Source organism: Mobula birostris, chromosome 6, assembly GCF_030028105.1.
Source record: "Mobula birostris isolate sMobBir1 chromosome 6, sMobBir1.hap1, whole genome shotgun sequence".
NCBI classification, from domain to species: domain Eukaryota; kingdom Metazoa; phylum Chordata; class Chondrichthyes; order Myliobatiformes; family Myliobatidae; genus Mobula; species Mobula birostris.
Window position 1 is genome coordinate 20,979,437 of NC_092375.1, and position 12,876 is coordinate 20,992,312.

A 12,876-nucleotide genomic window follows, 5' to 3' on the forward strand; every position below is an offset into this window, starting at 1 on the left:
CATTAGGGATAGTCAGCATAACTTTGAGTGGTGGAGGTCATGTTTTATAATATTGATTGAGGCAGCAAATGTGATCGTTGGGAGTAAATGGGGACAAATGGATTTCAGAAAAGCATTTGACAAAATCCCTAATAGCTGGCTGATCCAAAGGATCTATGATGTCTTGGTAGAATGGATTCAAAATTGGTAGATATGTTTTCAACAGGAATCAGACACACACACACAAACACACACACACACACACACACACACACACACACACACACACAGACAAACACACACACACACACACACACACACACACACAGACAAACACACACACACACACACACACGCACACACAGTACTGATAGTACATAGTACTGTGCAAAAAGTCTTGGGCACATATATATAACTAGAGTCCCTAAGATTTTTGTACAGTATTGTATCTGTCAACATGGAGCGGGAGTGGATTTGTAAATCTGGTGGGAGGAAAGGATGTTGGGAATAGTGAGGGTGGAGCACCACGGGAAGAGTGTGGGACAGGGGTCAGAGAAGGAGTGCAGACACACCCAACCCTGAGACACCAGGTAAGGTTATTTGATTCCAAACAATTAGCTTATTGATCATTACAGAATGTGTCTCTGGTGCTTCCCAGTCTTTCTCCTCTCCCTTCCCCTTTTCCCAACCATGATTCCCCTCTCCCTTCCCCTTTTCCCAACTATGATTCCCCTCTCCCTGCATCTTTCCACTGTCAGTCAACAATAGAGACCCATATCAGAGTCAGATCATGAACTCTTTTTTTGTGTGGTGGCAGTACAGTACAATACATAAAATTTCTGCAGTACTTTCCAAAAATTTTAGGCGTCCTAGCTATATACATCAGCCTAAGACTTTTGCACAGTTCTGTATATATAATTGATTTGGATGAAAATGTAGGTGACTTGGGAAATAAGTTTGCGGATGACATAAAAATTCATGGTATTTTGTGGAAACCTTGAGCCTGTGATGCCACTGCATTGCACCTGTACATACACATACTTGCACAAATTACAATAAACTTTGATTTTGACTATGGATAGTGAGGAATTTTCAAAGGATTCATAAGATCATAGACCAGTCTGAAATGTGACCAGTGAAATGGTAAATAGCCTTTAATCTGGACAATGCTTTGAGATGCTGCTCTTTTGGAGGTCAAATGTAACAGCAAAATGCACACTAAACGGCAGGAGCTTTCGAGGCATTGATGTACAGAGGGATCTCAGGGTTCATGTGAAAAGTGGCAACATGTGGAGACAGGAAAGAGTCAGGTGGTCTGCTTGCCTGCATTAGTCAGGGCATTGAGTACAAAGGTTGAGAAGTCATGTTGCAGCTGCATTAAGCTTTGGTTTGGCCAATGTGTAGTTCTGGCTACTGCATCACAGAAAGAATGTGGAGGCTTTCGAGAGGGTGCAGAAGAGGTTCACCAGGCTGTTGCATGGAATAGGAAATATTGGTTATAAGAGAGGTTGGGCAGGCTTAGACTATTTTCTCTGGAGAGTCAGAGAGTGAAAGGAAAGGTAGCTGATAGTAGAATATTAAATTGAGAGACATCGATAGAATAGCAAATCATAAACACGAGGAAGTTGGCAGATGCTGGAAATGCAAAGCCAATGCACACAAAATGCTAGAGGAACTCAGGAGGTCAGGAAGCAGCTATGGAAATGAATAGATAGTCATCGTTTCAGGCCATGTCCTGAAGAAGAGGTCTTGACCCAAGACGTCGGCTATCTATCAATTTCCATAGATGATGATGCCTGACCTGCTGAGTTCCTCCAGCATTTTGTGTGTGTTGCCATAGATAAGATAGAAAGTCAGAGTCCTTTTTCCCCAGGAGAGAAATTTCAAATTTAGATGTTTGTAGGTTTAAGGTGAGGAGCGGAAAATTTAAAGGAGATTTATAAGGCAATTTTTTTATACAGCCAAGTAGTAGAAGCAGATAGGTTAGCAACATTTAAGAGGCATTTAGATTGGCCCATGAATGTGGTGGGGGATATGGACAATGTGCAGGCAATTCTGCTATTTGTCATGGCCTGCACAGAAACTGTGGGCCAAAGAACTTATACACGAGGAATTCTGCAGATGCTGGAAATTCAAGCAACACACATCAAAGTTGCTGGTGCATGCAGCAGGCCAGGCAGCATCTCTAGGAAGAGGTACAGTCAACGTTTCGGGCTGAGACCCTTCTTCAGGACTAACTGAAGGAAGAGCTAGTAAGGGATTTGAAAGTGGGAGGGGGAGGGGGAGATCCAAAATGATAGGAGAAGACAGGAGGGGGAGGGATGGAGCCAAGAGCTGGACAGGTGATTGGCAAAAGGGGTATGAGAGGATCATGGGACAGGAGGCCCAGGGAGAAGGAAAAGGGGGAGGGAGGAAAAACCCAGAAGATGGGCAAGGGGTATAGTCAGAGGGACAGAGGGAGAAAAAGGAGAGAGAGAGAAAGAATGTGTGTATATAAATGTGTATACGGATGGGGTATGGGGGGGAGGTGGGGCATTAGCGGAAGTTAGAGAAGTCAATGTTCATGCCATCAGGTTGGAGCCTACCCAGATGGAATATAAGGTGTTGTTCCTCCAACCTGAGTATGGCTTCATCTTTACAGTAGAGGAGGCCGTGGATAGACATATCAGAATGAGAATGGGATGTGGAATTAAAATGTGTGGCCACTGGGAGATCCTGCTTTCTCTGGCGGACAGAGCATAGGTGTTCAGCAAAATGATCTCCCAGTCTGCGTCGGGTCTCGCCAATATATAGAAGACCACATCGGGAGCACCGGACGCAGTATATCACCCCAGCCGACTCACAGGTGAAGTGTAGCCTCACCTGGAAGGACTGTCTGGGGCCCTGAATGGTGGTAGGGGAGGAAGTGTAAGGGCATGTGTAGCGCTTGTTCCGCTTACAAGGATAAGTGCCAGGAGGGAGATCAGTGGGGAGGGACGGGGGCGGGGGTTAACGAATGGACAAGGGAGTTGCGTAGGGAGCGATCCCTGCGGAAAGCAGAGAGTGGGGGAGGGGAAAGTGTGCTTAGAGGTGGGATCCCGTTGGAGGTGGCGGAAGTTATGGAGAATAATATGTTGGACCCGGAGGCTGGTGGGGTGGTAGGTGAGGACCAGGGGAACCCTATTCCTAGTGGGGTGGCGGGAGGATGGGGTGAGAGCAGATGTGCGTGAAATGGAGGAGATACGTTTGAGAGCGGAGTTGATGGTGGAGGAAGGGAAGCCCCTTTCTTTAAAAAAGGAGGCCATCTCCCTCGTCCTGGAATGAAAAGCCTCATCCTGAGAGCAGATGCGGCGGAGACGGAGGAATTGCAAGAAGGGGATGGCATTTTTGCAAGAGACAGGGTGAGAAGAGGAATAGTCCAGATAACTGTGAGAATAGCCAAAGAACTTGTTCCTTTGCTGTACTCTTTTATGTTCTAATTAATTAGGTTGATTGTCATTATCTATATGATTGGGAAGAAAAGAAAGGTAATAATTTGGAAGATGGGGGTGCACTCGGTTAAAGTAGCCACACGGTGTCCAATCAAAGGTGTATTTGTTTATCTTGTATGTCATTGCTAGATACTAAGAACTCCAAGTACTGCAGGACTATCCTGTCAGCGAGATGCTCGATAGCTAATTTATTAACTATAAGTTAATAAAATATAATTCAAAATGCATGTAGTGCACAGCACAGGTACACATTAAAGAGTAAACCCTCAATAGTAGAGTAATCAGTGAACAGCTCGTGGTGCTAATAACAAAACCTCGGTGGCGGCAGGGTTTTCACAGTCTGAGGAAAGGAGCTTTTACCCAGTCTGGCATTCATAGTCGCGATGCCCTTGTACCTTCTTCCTGACAGTAGTGGTTCAAAGAGATTGTGGCGTGGGTGGCAGGCATCCTCAACAATGCATTGGGTGCTTCGTCTACAATGCTCCCAGTAAGTGCCACAAATAGGGGGAAGGGAAACTGCAAGAACCAGACCAGAATTCACTAATGTCACTCTTTTCTCAATGGTGACCTGCTTCTTCCTCTGTGTACATCCTCAGGAATGACCATAAGATTACAACTCATTCATGTTACTTCAAAACACAAGACAGAAATCTCCTCCATTTCCTCTGCAGTAACTCTTTATAATCCACAAACCATCTGGTGACATGCCTTTTAGCGGAGTACCATTGGTCCAAAACAATGAGAGGAATGAGAAAAGCCTGACTCTGTTATTTAGAATAATGTCGGGGGGGGAGGGGGGGCTTTATTACAGGAAACATCAATCCTCGGCATTATCACTATTCCCAGGAATCCATAGCAAGAGTGAGATTTGAAGGCAATCTGGGCAGCTTTTAGGAATTGGTTACACACTGCTGTGGTACCATGAATAAATGACAAAACATTAGAGAAATAAAATAGATAAGTGAGTAATGTAAGGGAAGAATTATGAACGTAACTTGAATTAATTCCTACCCAATGACTTCAATTACTCTGTAGTAGATAACTTTATCATTTCATTACTGTTCTCTTGCAGTGTATAGTCAATACATAGAAAAAACATTTTCCTGCAGGTTAATGATGTTACATTAAACTAAGTTACACAGTCAGATTTTAACCTGACTTAAATTTAAAATGGGAAATAGTTGTACAAAGAGAATAAAGAGAGTGGTAGGGTGGAGCTATTTCTCTACCAAGGGAGGAGGCGCTCCTTCCCTCCGCTGGCCTGCAGGTCATCCTCAGGCAAGGTGTAGCACCTGCTTAGCCCCCTTCCCCGATCAGAGTCACGTGAAGCCATGGGCGCCTGTGGTGGATGAGCAGTCAGTGCAGATCACAAGTCCTAGTCATGCAACCAGTGACGCCAGACAGACAGTCTCTGAAGAGAATTGATAACGGCTGGGGTTACCGCTCCTTAAAGACACTGCCTAGATGAAGGCAATGACAAACCGCTTCTGTAGAAAAATTTGCCAGTAACAATCATGATGAAATACCATGATCACACATAATGATGATGAATGGTTGTACAAAGAGGACAACGAGAAACATTCTAACTGATGCCTAGCTGTAGTTACAGGAAGAAGCTTCACCGAGGACTCTCAAGAATTCTGACAAGGCTTGTGTGTTGCTGAGCTCCTGAGTAGGACACTGTCCCGTGTTTAGATCCTGGTACTGTCACTCATTATGGTAAGGTCAAGAGAGAGGTTCCAGATAAAGAGTGTTCCAACCATGACGTCAGTGGTGAAGCTGTAGATGATGATGACACATCACAACGATAGTGAAGGTGGAGGAAGGCTTTGGCAGTGGACAGACCCCAGTCATCTTGCATTGATGCCTCCAGAAGACACGGTACATCATTAAAGACCCCTCACACCCTCTCCATGAATGGTTTGTTCTTCTGCCATCAGGCAAACGTTACAGGAGTATCAAAACTAAACCAACAAGGCTACTGAACAGCTTCCCCCCACAGGCAGTCAGACTGCTAAATAGCTGCTCCACCTGACTCTGCTTTGGACACTTTTAACTTGTACTGGACACTTATAACTTGATTTTAACTGACATGTGGCTGTTGTGTTTTACTATTTATTGTTATGTTTATTATTTAGTGTTGCGTTTGTTATGTTATGATTGCACTGCTCCTGAGAAACGCTGTTTCATTCTGCCCTGCAGAGCTGATGTACGGTTAGAATGACTATAAAGTTTTTTGAATCTTGAACCTTTGAATCTTGAATTCCATGCCACTGGACCGTGACTCTGATCTATCAAGGACCGTGTGGCAGCTGCCTGTGCACCAGCCTCCCCACGTTAAACAAAGTCATGCACTGTCATCCTCCATTAAGGGAATCACCCCTTGCAAGAACATCATATTCGACTTGAATGGTAGCAATACCACTACAGGATGAAAATAAGGACATGCAGCAACTAAAGATGTGAATGGACTTGCACTAAATTCAGACAGTCAGATGTGTTTGGCCAGGGTGGAGGAAAGGGAAGAAGAACTTGGTGTGGAAGTGATTATGGTTTGAGATGTCTGGTTTTTAATGGACATTTTATAACCATGTTTGTGTTTGCTGCATAATATTTGATTGATGAGGAACCAATGATTTGGCCCTCTTCATGTCCCGTACTGGAACAAGTCATCGGGTATATTTAAAGCACAGGTTAATAGATTCTTGATTAGTCAGGATAGGAAGGGATACAGGAAGAAGGCAGGAGATTGAGGTTGAGAGAGAAATGGATCAGCCATGAGGAAATGGCAGAGCAAACTCAATGGGCCAAATGGCCTAATGTCTGCTCTTACATGTAATGGTCTTAGGTATTTCACCGAAGGTCAGTTTAGCTTCTCTAGAACATCCTTCCACTGACAACATAGATCAATGATGTGAGATACCAAAGGTGTTTAGCATCTGATTTTTACAAACAAAAATCAACAAATTCAGAAGAAAAGAGGGAAAGATGTAATGGTGCAGGGAAGAGTGGAGGAAATAATGATGGCAATAATACAGTGCACACTGTCTGCACTTCAGACAAGCTAAGGTCAGGGTTTTAAACTCATGTTTTAGTAAGACATTTGCATCTTGTGGTAAAACTCAGTCACCGTCATTGCACACCTGCCTTGAGTTCCAACTTTCGAAATGCAGAGTGAGGAAAAAGTAAAGTAAAGCAATCATAAACTATTCGTCAAGAAAAACAACATTGTTTTCTGGTCTCTCTTATCTTTGTACTCCAAAATATCCTGTTTCTTAGAGCTAAGCCAGCCAGAACCAATAGAAACCTCTTCCTGCTACAGACTGACTTCATTTCCCAGACTTAGCACAATCTCGCCGCCTCTAAAAAAAACTTCAACAACTCTGACTAGGCATAAGTTTCTTTAACAATATACAGATTAGAAAAAAAAGAACGTACTTTTGAGTTAAAATGGCCACCTCAATAAAGGTAAGATTCGCTAGAATTGTCTTTTAAACGCTGTGTTGCAAATCATTGCTCTTCGCCAGATGCGTTAAACGGTGAAAAAAAGCAACACCCTCCTTTCCACAATGGAAGGCGATGAGCAGATTTCCTTTGTGCTGCCTGTAAAATTTCCTCTTTCCTACTCGGACTGTCTGGGTTGTTTGAAAAACTTTCTGAGGAAAAGATAGAGATTTTCACACATGATCTGGACAGAAGAGAAGTGCTATATCATTTCTTACTATCTTCTTGAATTTTTTTTTTCTCTCTATCGTGGTGCCACTGTCGTGAGTTTGGTTGAATAATCACTTGAAAGAATGACAGTAAGGTAAGTTGCAGCCCTGAGAATTTTGAGTGCAGAATGGAGTCCCTTTATGAGATTATTGGGTAATTTCATTTTGCATTTGATACATACTCTAAATTGTAAGTAATATTCATCTTGGGGTCCATTGGTGCCAGATTGTTGGTTGCATTGTGTATAAAGAAATATCAATACAAGTTTTGGCTAAATATTTTTGCAAACTTACCTGTTTAGATGAAAGTCATGGATAAATTTCGGTAGATATTTGTAGAACTGAAATTATTTTACTGGGTTTATAAATGTGAATCGCCGTGCTGAGTTGTTAGTACAAAAACACTCATTCAGCTTATCCTTACAACTTTAAAAATAGAAATTTTCATTCCAAGGAATTTTGCTCCTCACAAAGAATAATAAGCACCTTCTAGGAAGCAGAACGAAAGATGTTTTTATTAACATATCAGAACTGTGCAGTAGTGTATGGAATCTGAATTTATATTGAATCTCAATTTGATTCAACACTTATTTATTTATGTGTTCTAATTTTAAATTCTCCTGTTTGAGGTGCTGAAAGTTACTGAGATATGTTTTAATGAAGAGGCTTTTATGACTATATTTTGAGGTTACTTGAAATTTAGGGACAAAATTGTGAACAGACTAGCTGTCCGGTGGGTGTGGTGGAGTGGACATATGGTTGGTGTGTGCTTGTCTTTATATATATATATATGCATTTCATGAGGTGCAATTCTCTGCCTGGTATAGCAATGAACCTTGTTTTCAATTTCATTCGTAAAGCACCTCCCTACAACGCCCAAAGATGAAACATATACAGTATCCTTTTTAGTTCTCAACTGTGAGGGAAACATTTCCCAAAACCCCTTTCCTCGTTTAAATTGAAAAGGAGGAAGCTATTTATAAGAACGCTGGTATATGAGGAAAGTTAACTGCTGCAGGACGGGCCAGCGAAACTTGGAATCAAACTTCACTTTGATGCCTTTCAGCGTTTTTCTGCTCGGATGTTCTACTAACAGGCAGTAATGGTGCTAGTCACCTTGAAGATGTCAACATGAAAACGGAAAATAAATTGTAAATATATAACTCACTGGGACTATGTTGACTCCACAGATTAAATACTGTGCACTTGGCATAGAGGTATGTCATATTTCATTTTAGTCTGTATTTTTCCTAAGCTGAGCTGCAGCACTTCAACAGAGCGAGCAAATCATTCTTGAGGCAGCAGATGACAACTCCGCTAAATGTAGAGTATTCCAGCACGCACGGGCTGCTTTTCTGCATAGGCTGTGTGTGGGATGAATGCTCGGCAGCCCAGTTACAGTTTCACGCTTGTGGTCGTGGAGAGAGACGGCCAGTCAGGAGGTGCTGGCAACCGCAGTTGGAACTGCAGTTTAAGCAGCAACACAGCCGATGCGTACAGGACAAAAATCTACTGAATGCTTGAATGCGCAGCAAATGTGCAGTATCACAATCCTTCTGGTTTCACTTTGACGATTTTGACTGAATATTCTCTTTGTATTTCAGCAGCTTCGAATTTCTTCAGTAATTTCTTTTCCCTCCACATCTTTCTTTTCTTTGCCAAAAAACGTCACTGAGTAAGAAATTGCTACTGCCTACATTATGGGGCCTCTTGTACCTAATAAAGCAGTCACTGAGTGTATGTTCATGTTCTCCTGCTGCTGTAGCCTATCCACTTCATGGTTCGATGTGTTGTGCATTCAGAGAGGCTCTTTGGTACACTACTGTTGTAACGTGCGGTTATTTGGGATACTAAAGCCTTCTTGTCTGCTTGAACCAGTCTGGCCATTCTCTTCTGATTTCTCTCATTCGCAATGCATTTTTCCCCACAGAGCTGCCACTCAGTGGATATTTTTCTGGATTTTTTTCGCACCATTTTTGTAAACTCTAGAGACTGTTGTGCATGAAAATCCCAGGAGATCAGCAGTTTCTGAGATACTCAAACCACTCAGTCTGGCACCAACAGTCACTCCACAGTCAAAGCCACTTAGGTCATATTTCTTCCCCGTTCTGATGTTTGTTTTGAACAACAGCTGAACCTCTTGAACACATCTGTATGTTGTTATGCATCGAGTTGCTGTCACATAATTGCCTAATTAGATACTAGCATTAATGAGCAGGTGTACAGGTGTGCCTAATAAAGTGGTCACTGAGAGCACTTTGATAGAACTATAGCTTTGGTGTAAATGGTGGTAGGTCACCTGTCCTATATTTCTGTCTTTCACTGGGAAATGCAGACAGAAGTCAACAGTCCATTACTTCCTCTGTGGTTTTCCTTCTTCTCCTTGTAAAGAAAATCTTAGTATTCTGCCTCTCCCAGGTGGGGACCTTCAACCTGCTTATGGAAAACACTAATTTTTTTTAATACCAGTAGTTTTTTACAAAAAAAAAAGAAGCTTTTACTTTTAACCACACTTGTATAAATCTATGTTATGACTTCATAATGCCCTGAGGGACAATTCTTAAAACTCAGCAGGATTTTATTACTGAAGACTAAGTGGCACCAGTAATAATTAAATTGATGAATAGTCCTTGTGCACATTCAGTCTTGTGGACTTGTATCTGAACTATGGTTATATATGTCTAAAGTTATAACCCCCTAGGAACACAACAACTAAGCTATTCTGCTCTGATAATTTTAACACTAACAGAATAAATGTTTTAACAAGTCCGAAATTATTATTGTACTCTTCTGACTGCTTCTCAACTCATAACCTTCTTGAAATTATTCATCCAAAATTCTTTATCTATCTTGCCTCACAACATCCCTCCTGTGTTTACTAATCAACTTTAGTTATTAGTCAGTACTGTGTTAAAAATAATTTTCTCATCTTTTGCCTTCAAATTCTTCCACGGTGTCACCTCCCCCTTACTAGATAATTACTTCCACATCTATAACCCTTTCAACTTGCACATCCTCAATTTCCATCAGCTTTGGTTGGGGGGCGGGGGGTGTCATTTGTTCCGAGTTGCCTAAAACTTAAACTCTGGAATTTCCTTCCTTCTTAACTGTGTTCCTCTACCTTTCTCTTCTATAAGATCATTTAAGCTTTTAGTTGTCTGCTTTATTCTCTTCATGAGTCTTTGTTTTTCAAACTGATCATGTTCTTGAGGTGTTTTCCTATATTAAAAACACAATATATGTGGGCTGTTGTTTGCAGAGGGCAATTCAAAATTGCATCATCTATAACATTAGGAACAATGTGATTTATTTATTAGCTCCCTTCTGATCTTCTTAAAAATTAAACTCTCTCTTTAAATTATTAAAACAGAGAACATTACAACATTGTGATGTTGTGCCAACATTTTAACCTGCTCTAAGATCAATTTCCTCCTGCATGTTCTTCCATTTTTTCTATCATGCACATACCTATCTAAGAGTTTCTTAAATGTTCCTAATGGATCTACCTCTATCACTACCCCTGGCAGCCTGCTTCATGCACCCACCACTCTCTGTGTAAAAGAACATATCTCTGATATCCCCTCTATACTTTCTTCCAGTCATCTTAAATGATGGCCCCTTGTATCAGCCATTTCCACCCTGAGGAAAAAGTCCTTGTCTTTCCAGTCTATTTATGTCTCTAATCATCTTGTACACCTCTATCAAGTTATCTTTTATCCTCCTTTTCTCTGAAGAGAAAACCCTAGCGTGCCCATTCTATCCTCATATGGCATGCTCCCCAGTCCAGGCAACATCCTGGTAAATTTTTCTAAAGCTTCCACATCCTTCTTATAATGAGGTGACCAGAACTGAAAACAATATTGTTTGTTGTTATTTCTGTCAAACAAAGGGGCAAGTGGAAATTCAATTTCCGGTTTCAATGGAGCAAATGTTGGAATCAATACAACGATAATCTGGTATACAGAAGCAGGAGTGACATAAAGAAAAGTTTTAGCTTGTAGTGAGTAGTCATGATCTGCAGTTCACTACCTGAAAGGCAAGCTAGGAAGCAAAGTCAATTGTTGATTTCAAAGGGGAACTTTTACCCTTCAACCATCAGGCTCCTGAACCAGCGTGGATAATTCCACTCACCTCAACTCTGAACTGAGTCTACAGGAATCAAGACTCTACAGCTCCTGCTCTTCATATCTATCTATCTATTATTTCTTTATGTGTATTTTCACAATTTCTCTGATTTTACATGTTTGTTGTTTGTCGGTCTTTCTGTGTAATCCTTCATTGGTTCTATTGTATTTCTTTGTTTTACTTTGAATTCCTGCAAGAAAATGAATTTCAGTGTAGTATATGGTGACATACAGTTTATACCATGTGACCCTCTTATCTGGCTCGTTCCCAAACCTGTATTATTTTATATTAAGCCACAGAACAGCTAGTAGTTTAAAATCTGTAAGTCCCTCCTGGATATTCATATTTTTTTCAAGTCAGTTTTAATTTATATTATGCTTCTGTAATTCAAATTTTAAAACATTTCAGTAATATTGAAATAGACAACAATAAAAAAAGTCCTCAGCTAAATCAAACAACTTTCATCATCCACTGCCAGAAATCCTTGGAAATCTCCTTCCTTCCCTATTAGCAGGAACCTTTCGAACTTACTTGGGCCTGCAGTTTTGTTTTGGAAGACTGCAATATAGACCTTTGGCTGACTGGGAGTAATGGCTGTATACTGGCTGGCTTTAATGTTCTCAATATTTGATAAATTTAAAACTTAATATATAGAATTTATAACAATCTATCAAGAAATTCTTCATGGTCTTGTGCATAGCTTCGTTCAGACTGAGTTCGTAGTCTGCACCATGCAAGAAATTTGAATGTTAAATCTGCACCAAACGTAGGATGAAGCATTTTACCTATGCTGCTTGATAACTGACTGATTTAATAGACTCAATTTATATATTAAGCTGATGACCATTGAAAGGTGCTCGTAGGTTATTGTTCAAGGACAGATACAAGGGAGGCATTGGCTGACAAGTTTAGAACCAATGGGCAATGTCTCGGCATAAGTGGTGTGATTGAAATGATGAGAAATTCCTTAACTGAGACTGCGGAGAGTCTTTGGAATTCACCACTCTGAAGGAGTGTGGAGGCTCAGTCAATGTGTTTATTTTTAAATTTTATTTATTTAGAGATACAGCGTGGAATAGACCTTTCCAAGCTGCTCAGCTGAGCAAGCCCTGAATTAACCCTGAACTAAGCATTGGACAATTTGCACTGACCAATTAGCCTACTAACCAGTGTGTCTTTGGATGGTGGGAGGAAATGGGAGAGCCTGGAGAAAACCCACACATTCCACAGAGAGGATATACAAACTCCTTACAGAGGATGCTGGGATTGAACTCTGAACTCCGACACCCTGAGCTCTAATACATTGTGCTGACCGCTATGCTCCGATGGCACCTTTTTTCTTTCTTTGTTCAATGTATCTAAATATTAGGGGAATCATGGGTTATGGAAATAGTGCTAAAGAAGTGGTGCCAAGGTAAAAGGTTACCCACGATATTAGTATTATTGAATAATAATTGAGTGAAAATGATCAGATAAACAGAAAAAAAACTAAAATGGAAGAAAAAGGAAGGAAGTCTGTTTTTTAATTTAAATGTTTTCAGTCTCTCCTAAACCATTTATTTTGCTGCCAAGGACATTGATTAGCATTC

The 12,876-nt window shown here is 41.0% G+C and overlaps 1 protein-coding gene across 10 annotated transcripts in view; it reads left to right on the forward strand.

The window, feature by feature from the left end:
• Positions 1-12,876, forward strand: part of erg (ETS transcription factor ERG) — a 301,661-nt gene that overhangs the window by 137,996 nt on the left and 150,789 nt on the right. Inside the window, exon 1 of one of the 10 annotated variants that reach the window (XM_072259985.1) lies at positions 6,752-6,917. The exons of 7 other annotated variants lie outside the window; for them this stretch is intronic. In XM_072259985.1, coding sequence (XP_072116086.1) covers positions 6,900-6,917 — 18 coding nt within the window. In that variant the 5' untranslated portion in view covers positions 6,752-6,899. Of the gene's footprint in view, positions 1-6,751; positions 6,918-7,026; positions 7,258-8,292; positions 8,380-12,876 lie in introns of those variants that run through there. 2 more of the 10 variants (XM_072259988.1, XM_072259983.1) reach the window with 2 other exon arrangements.